Here is a 22,036-nt window from a genome sequence, read left to right on the forward strand (position 1 = left end):
GCACTATGGTAAACGCATGGATCAAGTGATTGCTCTGATGTCTCCACGGAGAATCCCAACTCAACTGAAATCTGCCTTTAAATGGAGAGGTGGATGTTAACCTTCCAGTGATCGCGCTGTTCTATTAGAGGAGCGAAAGAACGCCTAGGTCGCGATAGAGAGAGCGAAAACACAAGGAGCCAAGGCCGTAGTCCATCAGCGCTATTCTGTGTAGGTATCATGTTGCTGTGCATCGTACTCAAAGTCCTCTGCAAAGTGATCCTTTACCGGATACAGGAGAAGATTGACGCAACTCTCCGGTGGCAGCAATTTCGTGCCGTACGATCCTGTGTGGTCCATATTTTCCCGCTCCATATCAATGAATTCCAAGAATCTCTACCTGGTGTTCATCGATTACGAAAAAGCTTTCATCCATCTCAATCACGACAACATGTGGGGAGCCCTCAGGGGCAAAGGTGTCCCTGAGAAAATCATCGGCCTCATTCAAGCACAGTACAGGGCATTTTCGTGCAAAGTTTTGCACAACGGTCTCTCGTCCGATCCCATCTTGGTCATTGCTGGAGTGAGGCAGGGATGTATACTATCACCGCTACTGTTCCTCATCGTAATCGACGAGATCCTGGTAGGTGCAATTGATCGTGGACCAAATCGTGGATTGCTGTAGCAGTCTATTACCATGGAGCACCTAAATGACCTCGAACTGGCTGATGCCGTTGCTCTCTTAACTCCAAGATCGACATAGATGTACGGATCAAGAAGACGAGGTCTGCCTTAGCGAGTTTAAGAAACGTATGGAAAACAATCAGACTAATCGACACACCAATATCCGATTTTTCAACTAGAACGTGAAATCTGTGCTACTATACGCCAGTGAAACCTGGTGTGTATCAGTGGAGAACACTCAACGGCTGCAGGTCTTCATCAATAGATGCCTGTGGAATATAATTCGTGCATGGTGGCCTCACAATCGGATCTCCAACAAGGGGCAGATCGCTCTTTGAATGTGCATTTAATTTGCGTCTAATGCATGACAATACATTTTTATAAATTTTTGCAAATTTTGTTCATACATCAGATGTTCCAATAGTGATCCGCCCCTTGATCTCTAACTTGAAGTGTGGAGCTCCATCGTCGATGTCATCAGAAACCGGAAGCAACATAGATTCGGAAGCGAAAGTGGAGGTCCACATTCTACGCAGGGGTGGACACGAAATTTGCAAACAAGCGTTAGATTGAAACCCAGCAGAACAGCATAGCACAGGCAGACCCAGAGGCTACTGACGGCGAAGCCTCAACAAAGAAATAAAGGAAGTCGACAGCAGTTTCACCTGGTCACAAGCCAAGGCGAATGGCGGACAATCGCCCAGGATGGAGATCTTTCAATTCGGCCCTCTGCACCACCATGGATGCTCATGACTGAAGATAGTAGCGATGGTGGCCAATCGCGCAACTGACAAAAAGTTGAGACTTCAAAAAGTCAGATCAGTGCCCGTGCCGAGATCTAACGAAAGAAAAACTGTGTTCAGAGCAAGGTTCGGAGTGTTGTTCAGAATTCCTCAGATGTTCTCCCATTTATACCAAAGTATGATCTGGCACCAATGTCAAACTGCAAAGTGTTCCGCGCGGTGAATGAAAATTGCAGTTTTGGAGAAGTCTTTCAACAAATTTCGTCGATCCTCGATAAAAAGAGTAACTTCGAAAGTCCAATTGTTGTGGTGATTATTATTAATCTGTGCAACTGGCAACACGGTTCGGTGAGTACGAAACCATTAAGCGAATATGGTCCGGCTTTGTAGCAGAAAGTAAACGGGTGGAAGTTGTGCAATAAAATAAATAATGTAAAATTACAGCATTGAAGCTACCCTCAAGAAAGCTGCTTTCAATTTTTGTGTATTCGTACAGAAGAAAGTTTCAACCCTCAACGCCAGCTGTTCTCCTATTTAGTAATTTTTACTAGATAAAACCGAAGATGCTGGAGTTTCAGCGAATGAAGCAGACATGTAATGACGTCACATGATAACACGCATACTAGTGTGTCACAAGCCGCAAGTGTATCCTCCTTGTTCAAAGCCTTTGTTCCTCACCAACACCATCGCACACCCGCACCATCCATGTAAACAAATTATCGATTTTGCATCATCAACGAACCAACCACCACGGTCGGAGAAGGCGTAAACAAAACATACCGAAGATTGTTTGCGGTTTTTCGGAAACCACAAACCAGCGACGATGGAAGTCCCTACGGTGGCCACCCTGCTAGATATGTAAGTACACCATCTTGGAAACTTCTGATTTCGGAATCACACAATCCGGTCTTCTCCCGCAGTCCAAGCAACGATCCAATATCATATTGTCGGCTGTGTCTATCCAGTGCCGCGGTCGAACCCATCTACCCCGGAGAACCGAGCCACCCGCTTGTCGACCTCATAGCCAAAAATGTCCAAGTCACGTTCATGGTTGATGAGGATCTACCCTGCGCCGTGTGCCGGAACTGTCGGCTGAAGCTGGAAGACTTCGAGCGCTTCCGGGACCAATGTCAGAAGCTGGACAACTTTGTCCGAACGCGAAGGCGTGAGTTGGCACTGCTGCAAGCAGCGGCCATTGCCATGCCCCAGCTCGAAGAGGAAGAGGAAGTGTCGGAAGAGATTGCCATCAAAGCGGACCCGGAAGCGCTGCTCGGCGATGACGACAGCCTGCCGTACGTGCTGACCGACGACAGCTGGCACCGGTGCAAGTTCTGCTCAGAGGCGTTCCAGAGCTTGTCCGTGCTGGTGGAGCACTTCCGGATGCGGCATCCGGACGAGTCCAAGATGTACAAATGTCCGCACTGTACCCGGGCGTACTCGTCGATTGAGGCGGCCGAAGTTGCGGTGGCCGCAGGTCCGGCCTTCAAATGTGACGAATGCGACGCCGGGTTTGGCCATCGGATTGGCCTGTCGCGGCACAAGGATCGGTACCACGATAAGGCATCGCCGAACTATTCCGCGGAACGGTTCAAGTGTGACCAGTGCGCGAGTGTGTTCGTCGATGTGAAGCAGAAGTCGCGCCATCAGCTGCAGGTAAGACAGCCTTAAGAGTAAGAGCAAATAGGGATTTGATCATCCCTAGCATGACAGAATATGGTGTCCGGAACAAAAGTTAGTTTTTTACCCTTCTTACACCCATAAGAAGGGTATAAATACCGCTTGGAAAACCGACTTTCGATCCGAGGCCCGCAGGGCCGAGTCACATATACCAATCAACTCAGCTCGACGAATTGAGCAAATGTCTGTATGTGCGTGTGTGTGTATGTGTGTGTGTGTATGTGTGTGTGTATGTATGTTACAAAAAAATGTCACTCACGGTTCTCAGCCATCTGTTGACCGATTTGAGTTCTCTTGGAAGCAAATGAAAGCTACTACATCCTAGTAGAACGCTATTGAATTTTATTTTGATTGGACGTTCGGTTACCGAGATATCTTTCAAAGAGTGCTAGGGAGTAGTACAACTTAATTATTTTAGATATTTTTGACAAAGTGTATCACCATAAATTTCTCAGCCGTCTATCAACCGATTCGGGTTCTTAAGGCCCGAAACGAAAGCTACTGCACCCTAGAAGAACGCTTTTGAATTTCATTCCGATTGGACATTTTGTAACCGAGATATCTTTCGGGGAGTACTTTGGAGTAATACAACTTAACTTTTTAAGAGGTCTTTGACAAAATGCTTCATAATAAATGAATCAGCCGTGTGCAATCGATTTGAGTTCTCTCAGCATCAAATGAAAGCTACAGCATCCAAGTAGTATGCTATTAAATTTCATGCCGTTTGGACATTTTGTTTCCGAGATATCTTTCCACGAGTACTAAGGAGTAATGAAATTTACGCTTTTGAGAGATTTTTGATAAAATGTATCATAATACATTTCTCAGACGTTTGTCAACAGATTTTTTATGATCATATTTGGTTTCTCAAGGAGCTCTACATGAAAATGCAATTGCAACAAATACATAAAAGCTACTATCTCTTTGTAATATTTGAGCTTAATAAACAGTAGCAAAAATATCACGGAATGTATGTAGGAAAAGCCTTTTTTTATGATCAAATTTGGTTTCTCAAGGAGCTCTGCATGAAAATGCAATTGCATCAAATATATAAAAGCTACTATCTCTTTGTAATATTTGAGCTTAATAAACAGTAGCAAAAATATCACGGAATGTATGTAGGAAAAACCTTTTTTTATGATCAAATTTGGTTTCTCAAGGAGCTCTGCATGAAAATGCAATTGCATCAAATACATAAAAGCTACTATCTCTTTGTAATATTTGAGCTTAATAAACAGTAGCAAAAATATCACGGAATGTATGTAGGAAAAGCCTTTTTACCCTTCTTACACCCATAAGAAGGGTATAAATACCGCTTGGAAAACCGACTTTCGATCCGAGGCCCGCAGGGCCGAGTCACATATACCAATCAACTCAGCTCGACGAATTGAGCAAATGTCTGTATGTGCGTGTGTGTGTGTATGTGTGTGTGTGTGTATGTGTGTGTGTATGTATGTTACAAAAAAATGTCACTCACGGTTCTCAGCCATCTGTTGACCGATTTGAGTTCTCTTGGAAGCAAATGAAAGCTACTACATCCTAGTAGAACGCTATTGAATTTTATTTTGATTGGACGTTCGGTTACCGAGATATCTTTCAAAGAGTGCTAGGGAGTAGTACAACTTAATTATTTTAGATATTTTTGACAAAGTGTATCACCATAAATTTCTCAGCCGTCTATCAACCGATTCGGGTTCTTAAGGCCCGAAACGAAAGCTACTGCACCCTAGAAGAACGCTTTTGAATTTCATTCCGATTGGACATTTTGTAACCGAGATATCTTTCGGGGAGTACTTTGGAGTAATACAACTTAACTTTTTAAGAGGTCTTTGACAAAATGCTTCATAATAAATGAATCAGCCGTGTGCAATCGATTTGAGTTCTCTCAGCATCAAATGAAAGCTACAGCATCCAAGTAGTATGCTATTAAATTTCATGCCGTTTGGACATTTTGTTTCCGAGATATCTTTCCACGAGTACTAAGGAGTAATGAAATTTACGCTTTTGAGAGATTTTTGATAAAATGTATCATAATACATTTCTCAGACGTTTGTCAACAGATTTTTTATGATCATATTTGGTTTCTCAAGGAGCTCTACATGAAAATGCAATTGCAACAAATACATAAAAGCTACTATCTCTTTGTAATATTTGAGCTTAATAAACAGTAGCAAAAATATCACGGAATGTATGTAGGAAAAGCCTTTTTTTATGATCAAATTTGGTTTCTCAAGGAGCTCTGCATGAAAATGCAATTGCATCAAATATATAAAAGCTACTATCTCTTTGTAATATTTGAGCTTAATAAACAGTAGCAAAAATATCACGGAATGTATGTAGGAAAAACCTTTTTTTATGATCAAATTTGGTTTCTCAAGGAGCTCTGCATGAAAATGCAATTGCATCAAATACATAAAAGCTACTATCTCTTTGTAATATTTGAGCTTAATAAACAGTAGCAAAAATATCACGGAATGTATGTAGGAAAAGCCTTTTTTTATGATCAAATTTGGTTTCTCAAGGAGCTCTGCATGAAAATGCAATTGCATCAAATGTATAAAAGTTACTATCTCTTTGTAATATTTGAGCTTAATAAACAGTAGCAAAAATATCACGGAATGTATGTAGGAAAAGCCTTTTTTACCCTTCTTACACCCATAAGAAGGGTATAAATACCGCTTGGAAAACCGACTTTCGATCCGAGGCCCGCAGGGCCGAGTCACATATACCAATCAACTCAGCTCGACGAATTGAGCAAATGTCTGTATGTGCGTGTGTGTGTATGTGTGTGTGTATGTATGTTACAAAAAAATGTCACTCACGGTTCTCAGCCATCTGTTGACCGATTTGAGTTCTCTTGGAAGCAAATGAAAGCTACTACATCCTAGTAGAACGCTATTGAATTTTATTTTGATTGGACGTTCGGTTACCGAGATATCTTTCAAAGAGTGCTAGGGAGTAGTACAACTTAATTATTTTAGATATGTTTGACAAAGTGTATCACCATAAATTTCTCAGCCGTCTATCAACCGATTCGGGTTCTTAAGGCCCGAAACGAAAGCTACTGCACCCTAGAAGAACGCTTTTGAATTTCATTCCGATTGGACATTTTGTAACCGAGATATCTTTCGGGGAGTACTTTGGAGTAATACAACTTAACTTTTTAAGAGGTCTTTGACAAAATGCTTCATAATAAATGAATCAGCCGTGTGCAATCGATTTGAGTTCTCTCAGCATCAAATGAAAGCTACAGCATCCAAGTAGTATGCTATTAAATTTCATGCCGTTTGGACATTTTGTTTCCGAGATATCTTTCCACGAGTACTAAGGAGTAATGAAATTTACGCTTTTGAGAGATTTTTGATAAAATGTATCATAATACATTTCTCAGACGTTTGTCAACAGATTTTTTATGATCATATTTGGTTTCTCAAGGAGCTCTACATGAAAATGCAATTGCAACAAATACATAAAAGCTACTATCTCTTTGTAATATTTGAGCTTAATAAACAGTAGCAAAAATATCACGGAATGTATGTAGGAAAAGCCTTTTTTTTATGATCAAATTTGGTTTCTCAAGGAGCTCTGCATGAAAATGCAATTGCATCAAATATATAAAAGCTACTATCTCTTTGTAATATTTGAGCTTAATAAACAGTAGCAAAAATATCACGGAATGTATGTAGGAAAAACCTTTTTTTATGATCAAATTTGGTTTCTCAAGGAGCTCTGCATGAAAATGCAATTGCATCAAATACATAAAAGCTACTATCTCTTTGTAATATTTGAGCTTAATAAACAGTAGCAAAAATATCACGGAATGTATGTAGGAAAAGCCTTTTTACCCTTCTTACACCCATAAGAAGGGTATAAATACCGCTTGGAAAACCGACTTTCGATCCGAGGCCCGCAGGGCCGAGTCACATATACCAATCAACTCAGCTCGACGAATTGAGCAAATGTCTGTATGTGCGTGTGTGTGTATGTGTGTGTGTGTGTATGTGTGTGTGTATGTATGTTACAAAAAAATGTCACTCACGGTTCTCAGCCATCTGTTGACCGATTTGAGTTCTCTTGGAAGCAAATGAAAGCTACTACATCCTAGTAGAACGCTATTGAATTTTATTTTGATTGGACGTTCGGTTACCGAGATATCTTTCAAAGAGTGCTAGGGAGTAGTACAACTTAATTATTTTAGATATTTTTGACAAAGTGTATCACCATAAATTTCTCAGCCGTCTATCAACCGATTCGGGTTCTTAAGGCCCGAAACGAAAGCTACTGCACCCTAGAAGAACGCTTTTGAATTTCATTCCGATTGGACATTTTGTAACCGAGATATCTTTCGGGGAGTACTTTGGAGTAATACAACTTAACTTTTTAAGAGGTCTTTGACAAAATGCTTCATAATAAATGAATCAGCCGTGTGCAATCGATTTGAGTTCTCTCAGCATCAAATGAAAGCTACAGCATCCAAGTAGTATGCTATTAAATTTCATGCCGTTTGGACATTTTGTTTCCGAGATATCTTTCCACGAGTACTAAGGAGTAATGAAATTTACGCTTTTGAGAGATTTTTGATAAAATGTATCATAATACATTTCTCAGACGTTTGTCAACAGATTTTTACCCTTCTTACACCCATAAGAAGGGTATAAATACCGCTTGGAAAACCGACTTTCGATCCGAGGCCCGCAGGGCCGAGTCACATATACCAATCAACTCAGCTCGACGAATTGAGCAAATGTCTGTATGTGCGTGTGTGTGTATGTGTGTGTGTGTGTATGTGTGTGTATGTATGTTACAAAAAAATGTCACTCACGGTTCTCAGCCATCTGTTGACCGATTTGAGTTCTCTTGGAAGCAAATGAAAGCTACTACATCCTAGTAGAACGCTATTGAATTTTATTTTGATTGGACGTTCGGTTACCGAGATATCTTTCAAAGAGTGCTAGGGAGTAGTACAACTTAATTATTTTAGATATTTTTGACAAAGTGTATCACCATAAATTTCTCAGCCGTCTATCAACCGATTCGGGTTCTTAAGGCCCGAAACGAAAGCTACTGCACCCTAGAAGAACGCTTTTGAATTTCATTCCGATTGGACATTTTGTAACCGAGATATCTTTCGGGGAGTACTTTGGAGTAATACAACTTAACTTTTTAAGAGGTCTTTGACAAAATGCTTCATAATAAATGAATCAGCCGTGTGCAATCGATTTGAGTTCTCTCAGCATCAAATGAAAGCTACAGCATCCAAGTAGTATGCTATTAAATTTCATGCCGTTTGGACATTTTGTTTCCGAGATATCTTTCCACGAGTACTAAGGAGTAATGAAATTTACGCTTTTGAGAGATTTTTGATAAAATGTATCATAATACATTTCTCAGACGTTTGTCAACAGATTTTTACCCTTCTTACACCCATAAGAAGGGTATAAATACCGCTTGGAAAACCGACTTTCGATCCGAGGCCCGCAGGGCCGAGTCACATATACCAATCAACTCAGCTCGACGAATTGAGCAAATGTCTGTATGTGCGTGTGTGTGTATGTGTGTGTGTATGTATGTGTGTGTGTATGTATGTTACAAAAAAATGTCACTCACGGTTCTCAGCCATCTGTTGACCGATTTGAGTTCTCTTGGAAGCAAATGAAAGCTACTACATCCTAGTAGAACGCTATTGAATTTTATTTTGATTGGACGTTCGGTTACCGAGATATCTTTCAAAGAGTGCTAGGGAGTAGTACAACTTAATTATTTTAGATATTTTTGACAAAGTGTATCACCATAAATTTCTCAGCCGTCTATCAACCGATTCGGGTTCTTAAGGCCCGAAACGAAAGCTACTGCACCCTAGAAGAACGCTTTTGAATTTCATTCCGATTGGACATTTTGTAACCGAGATATCTTTCGGGGAGTACTTTGGAGTAATACAACTTAACTTTTTAAGAGGTCTTTGACAAAATGCTTCATAATAAATGAATCAGCCGTGTGCAATCGATTTGAGTTCTCTCAGCATCAAATGAAAGCTACAGCATCCAAGTAGTATGCTATTAAATTTCATGCCGTTTGGACATTTTGTTTCCGAGATATCTTTCCACGAGTACTAAGGAGTAATGAAATTTACGCTTTTGAGAGATTTTTGATAAAATGTATCATAATACATTTCTCAGACGTTTGTCAACAGATTTTTACCCTTCTTACACCCATAAGAAGGGTATAAATACCGCTTGGAAAACCGACTTTCGATCCGAGGCCCGCAGGGCCGAGTCACATATACCAATCAACTCAGCTCGACGAATTGAGCAAATGTCTGTATGTGCGTGTGTGTGTATGTGTGTGTGTGTGTATGTGTGTGTGTATGTATGTTACAAAAAAATGTCACTCACGGTTCTCAGCCATCTGTTGACCGATTTGAGTTCTCTTGGAAGCAAATGAAAGCTACTACATCCTAGTAGAACGCTATTGAATTTTATTTTGATTGGACGTTCGGTTACCGAGATATCTTTCAAAGAGTGCTAGGGAGTAGTACAACTTAATTATTTTAGATATTTTTGACAAAGTGTATCACCATAAATTTCTCAGCCGTCTATCAACCGATTCGGGTTCTTAAGGCCCGAAACGAAAGCTACTGCACCCTAGAAGAACGCTTTTGAATTTCATTCCGATTGGACATTTTGTAACCGAGATATCTTTCGGGGAGTACTTTGGAGTAATACAACTTAACTTTTTAAGAGGTCTTTGACAAAATGCTTCATAATAAATGAATCAGCCGTGTGCAATCGATTTGAGTTCTCTCAGCATCAAATGAAAGCTACAGCATCCAAGTAGTATGCTATTAAATTTCATGCCGTTTGGACATTTTGTTTCCGAGATATCTTTCCACGAGTACTAAGGAGTAATGAAATTTACGCTTTTGAGAGATTTTTGATAAAATGTATCATAATACATTTCTCAGACGTTTGTCAACAGATTTTTTATGATCATATTTGGTTTCTCAAGGAGCTCTACATGAAAATGCAATTGCAACAAATACATAAAAGCTACTATCTCTTTGTAATATTTGAGCTTAATAAACAGTAGCAAAAATATCACGGAATGTATGTAGGAAAAGCCTTTTTTTATGATCAAATTTGGTTTCTCAAGGAGCTCTGCATGAAAATGCAATTGCATCAAATATATAAAAGCTACTATCTCTTTGTAATATTTGAGCTTAATAAACAGTAGCAAAAATATCACGGAATGTATGTAGGAAAAACCTTTTTTTATGATCAAATTTGGTTTCTCAAGGAGCTCTGCATGAAAATGCAATTGCATCAAATACATAAAAGCTACTATCTCTTTGTAATATTTGAGCTTAATAAACAGTAGCAAAAATATCACGGAATGTATGTAGGAAAAGCCTTTTTTTATGATCAAATTTGGTTTCTCAAGGAGCTCTGCATGAAAATGCAATTGCATCAAATGTATAAAAGTTACTATCTCTTTGTAATATTTGAGCTTAATAAACAGTAGCAAAAATATCACGGAATGTATGTAGGAAAAGCCTTTTTTACCCTTCTTACACCCATAAGAAGGGTATAAATACCGCTTGGAAAACCGACTTTCGATCCGAGGCCCGCAGGGCCGAGTCACATATACCAATCAACTCAGCTCGACGAATTGAGCAAATGTCTGTATGTGCGTGTGTGTGTATGTGTGTGTGTATGTATGTTACAAAAAAATGTCACTCACGGTTCTCAGCCGTCTGTTGACCGATTTGAGTTCTCTTGGAAGCAAATGAAAGCTACTACATCCTAGAAGAACGCTATTGAATTTTTTTTCGATTGGACGTTTGGTTACCGAGATTTCTCTCGAAGAGTACTTGTGAGTCATACATCTAGACTTTTTAATATTTTTTACCAAGTGTATCATAATAAATATTTCGGCCGTTAGTCAATCGATTTGGGTTCTGTTGGCATAAAATGAAAGCTACAGCATCCTAGTAGATCGCCCAGAAATTTTATTTCGATTAGACATTTGGTTACAGAGATATCTTTCGAAGAGTACTTCGGATTTATACAACTAAACCTTTTGAGATTTTTTACCAAGTGTATCATAATAAATATCTTAGCCGTCTGTCAACCGATTTCGGTTCTTCTTGCACCAAATGAAAGCTACAACATTCTAGTAGAACTCTATACAATTTCATTAGGATTGGACATTTGGTTACCGAGATATCTTTCAAAGAGTACTTGGGAGTAATACAGGTTAACTTTTTGGGAGATTTTTGACCAAGGGTACCATAATAAATATCTCAGCCGTCTGTCAACCGATTTGGGTTCTCTAAGCACTAAATGAAAGCTACAATATCCTTGTAAAAGGCCCTCAAATTTTATTTCGATTTGACATTTGATTACTGAGATATCTTACGAAGAATATTTCAATAAATTCTTTTTTTTTTTAATAATTTGAGTATTTTTTTTTTTTTAATAATGCTGACCTCATACAAAGTGTATACTAGCAGGTTATTGTTTTCAACAAAATTATAAATAACAAATTACAAATACACAGGAATTCTATGAAAACTAACAATATGTTAAATGAAAGCTTTGAATTTATATATTGTGGGAAAAATGCAAGAATCGGACAGCCAAAATAATTAGCTAATGCCAAAACTGATTAATTTAGTAGATATATAATTTTTGTCTTTTCTACACCACGACCATGAATACCAAGTACTTCGGATCTAATTTAATCGACTGATTAAGAGATATTAGACAAAGTGTATCTCGCTGATTTTCTTACCCATTTGTTAATCGATTCAAGATCTTTTGGCAGTTAACAAAAGATACAATATTCCAGAATATGTAAGCTATTTTTTAAACATTCCATACAAGATTCTATGAGGTATCTGGCATTTCTGGTAGTTTAGTCCATGGTCCATGATGCTTTTTGGAAACCAATCCACTAGATGCCAAATTCACAATATTTTCTAGAACTTTTAGTCTATTAGACAAAATAAATATGTTAAATACAAATAATACAACAATAATTTTAATAAGCATGAGCATGAGCATAGATGACCGTACTATTCGTAGTTGCTACTCCGTGATTGACCAGAACAATCGAAGTTGCACAAGGAACCAACAGACGGAGCTTGGGAGTAGCTTACCGTCCTCAATGTGCATCTTCGAGAATTCCAAACTTTATTAGGTCAATAACGGCGCCGGCCACGTCCTTACGGTCATCGAGGAAGGAAAGGAATGTTATTATGACGTGCGTTGCTTACTAAAGACCGAGATCACCTCTGCGTCTCCACGTCTGTCATGGGAAGGACCTTTTGTTAGTGGGGAGGGGAAAGGGCGCATGATATGAGTTCACTTTGGTAAGTGGAGTGATTCATGCAACCCTATTAATATCAAACCACTTATTTTCATTTGGACTAAAACAAAACACATGCCGACATCGAAGATGACGAACCATTCAGATAGTTTTCGAAGTGCGAAAATTAACGAAAGAGAAAATAAAGTGATTTGAACCAACGTGGCTTTGGAACTTGGGCCGACACTTGACGTGACGAACATTTCAATGTCTGTTGACTAAAATCGCAAAAAAAATGTTGTTTGTTGCATTTATCGTATCATAAATCGCCCTGTACGAAGATGAGCAGTCAAATAGACGACGACGACGACCGAATGAAAACGCGGCCTGTAAACTTTGCCTCCAAAAACTCACTAAATCACCCCGTACGAAGATGAGCAGTCAAATAGACGACGACGACGACGACCGAATGAAAACGCGGCCTGTAAACTTTTCCTCCAAAAACTCACTAAATCACCCCGTACGAAGATGAGCAGTCAAATAGACGACGACGACCGAATGAAAACGCGGCCTGTACACTTTGCCTCCAAAAACTCACTAAATCGCCTAATACAACAATAATTTTAATAAGTGTAAGAAGGGTTCTGTTCACCATAGGTGGATTAAATCGGGTTTTTTTTAAAGTTATCAAGTTTTCAAGTGGATGATGAACAAACAAATTGACCGGAAGTCTTCTCATGTATGTCATATAACATAAATATCTAAAACTCGAAGAGTTCAGGAGTATTACTTTGCTTATTATAGAGTTTCCAGCATTAGAAAATAATCAATGAGTACAGAAGATTTCAATTTAGTGGTTAGACGAGTAAGAAGGCTCATAGATTTTCAAAGACTTGTAACAATCAAGTAAAACCTAGGATCAAAACAGATAAAGCTAGACTAGTCAGAGTGATTGGTGTTATAAGACGTCAAATGCTCGTCGATCCACTTTCTCCAACGTACAAGTCTCTTGACCGTATAGAACATCCGGAAGGTCAATGTTTTATACAACACAAATATTCTTTTAAAGATTTCTTAAGACATTCTTTTGAAGATTTCTTTTAAGAATTCTTTCATAAATTCCTCCAAGGATTCCTACAGAAGTTCCTCTAAGAAAATCTTCAAGAATTTTTTCGACACATGCTTCGGGAATGCCTCCAAAGAATTCTTTAATATACATCTACTCTAGGAGTTTCCTCAAAGACTTCTTCAGGAATTTTCGCTAGCATTCCTCGAGGAACTCTTTCAAAAATTTCTATTGCGATTTTTTGAGAAGACTCTTTCAAAATTCTTTCGTGAAACCTTTTGAAAAAACATTCTAAATTTCCATCTAGCATCTCAGTCAAGAATTTCTTTTGTTTGTTATCATTCGTTCTAACCTCTGATAAAAGGGACAAAATTAATGATTTATTTCAGTAGTTCATCCAATAAATCCTCTTGCGCTTTCTCCAAAAAATCGTTCAAAGCTTATTCAAGTATTCTCTTAGAATTTCATAAACTGATTTCTTCAAGCAATTCTCTAAGTATTCCATTAGAACTTCCATACATGATTTCCCCAGGCATTTTACTAATAATTTTGGACAAGAAATTCTTCAGGAAATCTTCAGTGTAAGGATTTCTTTATATATTTCTACAATTACTCCTGCAAGATTTTTTCGAAGATTTTTGCGCAAATTCCTCCAAGAAATTCTGTAGGATTTCCTCTAGAGAATCCTTTGAGTGTTTTTTGCTAAAAATGCTTTAGAAATTACTCCAATAAGCCTTTAAAGAGTTTAGGAATTCGTCCAATGAATATCTTCAGAAATTTAGAAAAAGGACCATTCTCAGAGAAATTCCTCCAAGAAATTCTACTGCAGTTTCTTCAATGAATCCTTTATGTATTCTTCCCATTCTTCCAAGGTTTCAATCAGGATTTTTTCTATTTATACCTTCAAAGATTTCTTTGGCGATAACAGCAATTTCGGTCGGATTTCCTTCACGAAATTTCTAAGAAATATTTTTATTATGCCTCTCAAGAAAAATCAGAATATGTCGATTATCTGCCTCTGGCTTCTGATATTAGCGCGACAGTCACTAATCATAACAGCGTCACCAGATTTAAAAGTATATAATTCCGTTATATGGGGTTTGACAGCAAGAACACTCATTCCACTGAGCCACTCTTGCCGTTCGCCACAAATACATTCAAAAACAGTGACGACAATTGTCAAAATACGGTCGTCTCCACCGACGCCCAGCAGCGCCAGCGTCGTTGATTTGTTTTTGTTTTGATAGTCGTCTTGACAACCCGAGCGGCATTCTCAAAAATGTATGCTTTCGAAATTCTTTTGACCGCTGTCTGCTGAACTTCAATCACCTACTGATACTCAAAGTCAGTATTTTCAATTTCAACTGATTATTTTTAATTAAGCACGATGCAGAAGCAAAAAAACGCAGTTGTTTTGCATCACTCACCAAAAGTAACTATAATGCATTGAATTAAGGTAACATATCGGTATTTGTATGCCTAAACCATAATAAATCAATTTCAATTCATATTCGAATTCATCGAGCTGAAGTTCAGCTGAACTGAACTTCAATTACAGTGGATGACACCACAAGACGCCGCTTTCATTGTCTCGTCTCTCTTTGTCATGTTCATTCTCGGCCTCGTGTCTATGGGTAACTGTGTTTGTTTATTTATGCTCGTTTTCACACAAATTGAACATCATTGTGCTGAATTTTTTCGACACTGTTCAAAAACATCTGTCACGTCACGAAATCCACGTGCTTTGTTTTTGGCGGGAACACTTTTTCTTTTGTTTTGCCTTGCGACTGTCATGCGGCGGTATGCCTTGCGAGCGTACGACCGCCGCAGGACTCTAATAAAAGATAAGCGCGACAATAACGATTTCATCAAGAATTAAGTGTGAAACTCCAAGAACTCTTTCTGGGATATCATTTACGATTCATCTAGGAATAACTTCAAGGACTTCGTTACAAATTCCTCCAAGATTTCCTTCAAAAGTTGCCCAAGCGATTGCAGGACTGTTACAGGTGGCGCGGATTTTGCGTTTTTCGCGGTTTTTGCGTTTCGCGCGGATTTGGCGCGTTTTTGCTAATTTAGGCGCGGTTTTTGCGGAAATGGTTTTCAAATGCACTTACATCAAATATGTAGACATGTAGCTCAACACAATCAGAATAAATAAAGAACATTTCCATATTGGAGTTATGAATTTTGTGATTGAGTAAAAATGATGTTACTAGTCGCTAGCTTGGAGTGCTAAATAAGTTGCACTGCACTGAACGTTCAATTTTTGAAAACAGGGAAGTTCCTCTTCTGAATTTCGTAGTCAACCTCTTGAAGTCATTTCTGTCTTAACCCGGCTAAATTTTTGGATTGAATTTTTTGGACGGAACTTATTTAGTAATGTCTGAGGTTCGGAAAACACTGAATCATGGCAAGATTCCTGCATAAATTCCTAAAGCTTCTTGGTAATTGTGAAATCTATTTTTTATGGAATTTGCAAATTTTGGATAAACTTTCTCACTGGATAAACTTTTGATTGAATTAGAAGAATCTCGTATAGAAAATCATTGGTTTTGTAGTTGACTCTGTTGCTTGTAGATCTTTTGTCGAATCGATTTTTGTTGAAAACTATGGTAGAATTATCCTAAAAATAAACTTCTGTTGTCATGGTAAAATTTATCTTTGATTTCCAATCGGAGCATTCGTTGAGAGGGGAGTAGCAAGCACAGTTAACAAAGGGTTTCTTGGTAGAATTGTGGAAGATTTTTTTACATGAAAACATGAAGCTTTTGGAATCCGATGCAGGACATTCTTGCTGAAATCTTAACTGAATTTCCAAGGTCGTGGTATGGGCAGAAACTCTTATCTTAAATTTTTAATAAATTAATACTTCTCTACATAGCTTTTGCTCAAAGGTGAGAACATTTGCCTGACTTTTTTTTGAAATGTTTCTAATAAATATTACCCTTAGATTTTATTTCTTTTGGAATTGGTGATTTATTTAATCAATGGATTACGCTAAAATCAGTTACTCAATTTGTATCTTCACAAAAAATCTGGAAATTTTCTTGCATTTCTCTCGAACGATCTTCTGAGACTTACTACAGATTTCTACAATAATATTGGTTATAATTATTTCAAAAAATTCTCCATTTTTGGAACTGTTTCAGGGAACAGGAAATCCCATTCTCGTAAAATAGTAGTCACCCTGATTGACCAGCAATCAAAGAACTATTTATTCAAAACTTTTTATTCCAGTTTAAAAAAAAAACTTACCTGTTTGCAACATTTGTTGGTTGATGTGGAAGATGCATGGATCAATAATAATTAAAATCGGTTTTAACATTAGAAATGATCTTCATCAGGAGTGCAACAAAAAACATGCTCGAAAAATTAAAAAAATCAGGCTTTTTATGAGCTTGAGTCATCAAAATCATATGCTTTTGTACTGGCGCGGATTTGATGACCTCGGCGCGGATTTCAAATGGCTTGGCGCGGATTTTGCGGTTTCCAAATCGACAGTTTTGTAACAGCCCTGCGATTGCTAATATTCCCAAGAATTCCATAAGATTTCCACAATCGATTCCTTTATGGCTATCCCACATGATCCTTTCTGCAATAACCCAGAATCCTTTAGGAATTCCATCAAGGTTATTTGTAGAAATTTCTTCAAGCATTCTTTTTGCAATGCCTCAAACGGTTTTTCTGATGTGATTGCTCAGGCGCAAGAAAGTATGGAGCAGAATGATATGCGGAGGTTTTACGAAACTCAATGGCATGCGGAGTAAAACAGCGCCTCCTCTAGTCATGTGCAACGACCGTGAAGGAAACTTGCTGACAGACAAAACAATGGTGGCTGCCAGGTAAAAAGAGCACTTCGAGGAATTGTTGAACGGTGGGAATGGAATAGCGCCAGACAGAATTCGAATCGACGACGACGGACAAGTTGTGGAACCTTCAACGCTACACAAGGTCAAGACAGCCATTTGGCGATCAAATGTGAGGTTAAGCAACGCAAAATTTTCAACTTTGGAAGCAAAAATAACATATTTCTGGCAAATACATTGCATGAAAGTTAGGAGATTCTGCAATAATTTCACTTTTCTTCCATTTGTAGCATTAGTAATTCAGTCTAGGGTTGGTAATTTACTGTTTTAGAAAAGTACCACCTGCGCAATTTAGCTTTGCGTTTGATGGTCATTAGAGGGCTGAAGAACGATAAGGCTGCTGGGAAGGACGAACTCCCGGTCGAGCTTCTCAAGAACGTGAGCAGCTGCCCAACTAACATTTTCAGCGCTATAAGCTTCAGTCATTTGCTTTCTGTTGTGCAACCATCGAAAAAAAGCAGACAACGCAGAATAAAAGGGAAGCTAGTCAAATATAAAGCATAAGCTAATACACGACTGCAAAACAAGCACCATACAGCTACCAAACTCGGTTTTCAGAAATCCATTGATTGTCACTGCGGCTGCCTTTACTCCACTCTATTCTAACTCCGGGAGATTTCTCGGAAGATGTGAAAACTTGAACAAATCGAATAGAAGTCCCCACTAACAAAATAGCTGCTACTATATAGCACAATTCGTTATACTGACAAATCCCCAAACCAGCAGCGCTTTAAAGACCGTTATGTGATTTCATTACAGCTAGAAGCTGTAATAAAGAAACTATTGGTTTACCAACACGGCTTGTCGGATGTAAACATTATTGTCAAAACAAACTTTAAGCGGGATGTATAGCTACTACACAAATTCTTTACAGCTATCCATCTCTGTGCTGTGAAATTATTTGGGTTGCTTTTATTGCACTTTAATTCAATGCCGGAAGATTTGACGGAAGATGTGCAAATCGAGTAAGACTCCCAGCCACTACAACAGCTGCTTTTATACTGTACGTTTTGTAATGTTGCCAAAACATAAAACAGCAGCGCTTCGTAGTCGTTTAAAGAACATTCTTTCAGCTAGAAGCTGTGGAGAAGAATCTGTTGGCGTAAACATTAATTAATGTAAACATTATTGCGTTTGACGTTTCACAAGCTTTTTCAGCAATATGAAATAGTGGTTTCTGCTTTTAGTAGTGTTGCGTGTAAGTACTAGCCTGGTACACGGTTATATAGGGAAACAAAAATTTTTTTTCCTGTATGATTTTTGGATGCCTATTAGGTCCAGTATTAACTGTACAAAATTTCAGCGCGATTGGTGAAACTATATTTTAGCGCCAACGATTTCAATTTTACATGGGATTTAGTATGGGAAAAGTTAGTTTTACAATCAAAAATTTGGCGGAGCGTCATGTTGATCTCTAAAAATAAATGAACCCACTTACCTCCTAGAACGGATTACAATAAAACTTTTGTTCGAAGACCGCAAAGCGATCCGACGTTTGTGAAAAAAGTTATTTAGCAAAAACAATTCGCCCCCACAACGAGTGGCTCATTGCATAGTTTTTTCTAGCAGCACTGCAAGCATCCGCCTGCTGCTATGTGTGTGCGACAAATGCACGGCGTGTTGATTGGCGTCGGTCGCGGCGGTGCACCGCCGTGTGGACAATCAAAGGGGTGACGACGGAACGAGTTGACTCTTTCATTGAAATGCAATGGTTTTCAGTGAACGACGCCACGTTTGCATATAATATCGACAAGTTTTCCTTCGCCACACCTCTGACAGCCCACATCAGGTGTGGGGACCGCACAGCATCCTAGAGAAAAGCGGACGTCATGCGTAAGGATTTCTTTTTGAATGATGCCTATGATTTCAGTGAAGTGGACCAATCATTTTTCATGATCTGTTGGAGCTCTGATGGATGTTTGAATACAAGCGTAATGTTTCAAAAGGACGTATTTGTCTGATGCAGCATACAGTCCGTCGTCACCCCTTTGATTGTCCACACGGCGGTGCACCGCCGCGACCGACGCCAATCAACACGCCGTGCATTTGTCGCACACACATAGCAGCAGGCGGATGCTTGCAGTGCTGCTAGAAAAAACTATGCAATGAGCCACTCGTTGTGGGGGCGAATTGTTTTTGCTAAATAACTTTTTGCACAAACGTCGGATCGCTTTGCGGTCTTCGAACAAAAGTTTTATTGTAATCCGTTCTAGGAGGTAAGTGGGTTCATTTATTTTTAGAGATCAACATGACGCTCCGCCAAATTTTTGATTGTAAAACAAACTTTTCCCATACTAAATCCCATGTAAAATTGAAATCGTTGGCGCTAAAATATAGTTTCACCAATCGCGCTGAAATTTTGTACAGTTAATACTGGACCTAATAGGCATCCAAAAATCATACAGGAACTGGAATTTATTTTATGTCCCACACTAGTAAGTACACGCTGCATTACACGAACACAACTTGAGTTACTGGTTGAAAATAGTAAACAAAGATCAGCTGTTCCCTGCAAAATCAAATGGGCATATTTTCAACCAGTAGATTTGCATTAGTGTTCGTGACACCGCGCTGCGAAACCACTATTGGGTAAGGTTTCTTGTGGCACAATTATCAAGCCTTGTCTGGAGTAAAACAAAACGGGTCATTTTCTATGCAATTTATATATAGCAGTGTGGCAGCGAGGATATCATCAGGGTGTATCAACTCTTACACCGTATTATATTGAATAATGGGAAGAGGAAGAACTGCCTGTTAGTTGGTTGAATGGTCCCATTTGCCCTCTATACAAAAAGGGCATCGACTGGAGGAGTACACGAATTACAGAGGAATAACACTTCTCAATTCAGCGTACACAATTTTGTCCGGAGGCCGATTGAGGAGTCCTTCGTCGGCGAATGTCAGGCGGGTTTTCGTGAGGGCCGATCAACTACTGATCAGATGTTCATCCTGCGACAGATTCCCGATAAATTTCGGTAGTACAACTTGCAGAAATGCAGACCCATCATCTGTTTATTAATTTCAAGGCGGCGTACGATTTAGTGAAGAGAAGCGAGTTATGGCAGATTATGATCGAACGTGGTTTTCCGGCGAAGCTGACTACACCGCTACGAGTTGTAGTCCATCAAGCATCAGACCATCAGACGGTTTTTCTAAACGTCATCTCAATGATTTCTTAAGAGTTTGTTCAAGCATTTCTTTAGTTATATTTGCAGGGACTTCTTCAGGAATTCCTCCAGGTGATTTTTTTCAAGCCCACTCCCACAATCTATTCAACAATCCTTTAGGAAATTCCAGTAAGTATTTTTTTTTCAAGGATTTTGTCAAGCTACTTCACAAAGGTTCATTCAGAGATTTTTCAAAGTTTACCTTCTGATAATTCTACAAGGTTGAACACATTCATCCCCAAAGGATTCCAGCACAAAGATTCTCAGGGGGTCCTACAGAAATTGTCCTAGCTCCTTCTGCAGAAATTCTTCCAAAGAAAACTATAGTTTCCAACGTATATCGCGTAGCTCTTCTGATAAAACTCCCTTAACCCCTTAGGGGCGATTATTTCACCCTGGCTTCGTTAAACCAGGTTTAACTATATGGGTAAGCCTGGCTTACCAGTTAAGCCAAGGTGAAGAAATCGGCCCTTAGAATCTTAGCCCTTGTAGTTGCTCTGTATCGTACTGAGGCAGACGTCAGTACCGTACATCATTTCGCATTTCCGAAGAATTAAGAACGTATTTATACTTTTGTTTCGGTCATCGAAATCTGTCATTCAAAACATGAGCTCTTTCTCATCCTCAGTTTCATTTTTCGTCTCTCTTTTGCAGATGCACACGAGTGCCTCACACAGTTCCAAGAGTTCCGCGCAGGTCGACGGTATCCACGTGTGCGAGAAATGTGCCGTCACGTTCTCGCCCTACCAGGCCCTGCTGGTACACATCCAGGAGTACCACTGGAACGACCCGCCGCAGGAAACGTTCAGCTGTTCGGTGTGCACCAAACCATTCGACAAGCGACGCCTCCTGCAGTACCACATCCTGGTCGCCCATCTCGGGCAGATTCCGTACGCGTGTAACCACTGCGGCGAATGGTTCCGGACCAAGTCGCACCTGAAGCAACACAAGACGATGTTCCACGAGCGGAATCTGGGCGACGCCAATCGGTGTGAGTTCTGCGGCCAGACGTACCTGGACGAGATACAGGCCAGCTCGAAGGAGGATGTGCAATGATGGTGCGGGGGTGTTCCGGAAGTGGTGAGTGTTTGAATCTCTGGCTTTTTTTCTCTTGATGTGTGTCGAATAAAATGTGCGATTCATTGTGAATCGGATTTTACCGGAAGAAAGAACATTCTCCTTACCTACAACATTTTTAGTTGGTTTTCTCTTCATCTTCTTGGCATAACGTCACCTCAGAGGTAGAACCTGCTTCTCAGCTTAGTGTTCTTTTAGCACTTCCACAATTATTAGCTGAGAGCTTCCTCTACCAATAGCCATTTTTCATGTCTGTGGCAGACAGGAAGGTGCTCTACGCCCAAGGAAGTCAAGAAAATTTCTTTTAAGACTGGGAATTGAACCCTCAGCTTGTTTTGGCTAAATACATGCGCGTTTACCACTGCGGCTATATGGGTCATTCGGTTGGTTTATTCATTACATTGGGTCTCAGTAAACTAGTAAGTAACAACACTTATTGAATGTATAATGTTTATTGTATAAATGTTA

The 22,036-nt window shown here is 39.3% G+C and overlaps 1 protein-coding gene across 1 annotated transcript; it reads left to right on the forward strand.

Moving 5' to 3' along the window:
* The first annotated feature begins 1,992 nt into the window (after window positions 1-1,992).
* On the forward strand, window positions 1,993-21,640 carry LOC109415271 (zinc finger protein 250). The gene is made up of 3 exons (XM_019689149.3): window positions 1,993-2,264; window positions 2,327-3,059; window positions 21,146-21,640. The coding sequence occupies exons 1-3, from the start codon at window positions 2,230-2,232 to the stop codon at window positions 21,545-21,547; spliced, it is 1,170 nt and encodes a 389-aa protein (XP_019544694.3). The 5' UTR covers window positions 1,993-2,229; the 3' UTR covers window positions 21,548-21,640.
* Window positions 21,641-22,036: the final 396 nt, after the last annotated feature.

Source organism: Aedes albopictus, chromosome 1 (assembly GCF_035046485.1).
Source record: "Aedes albopictus strain Foshan chromosome 1, AalbF5, whole genome shotgun sequence".
Classification (NCBI taxonomy): domain Eukaryota; kingdom Metazoa; phylum Arthropoda; class Insecta; order Diptera; family Culicidae; genus Aedes; species Aedes albopictus.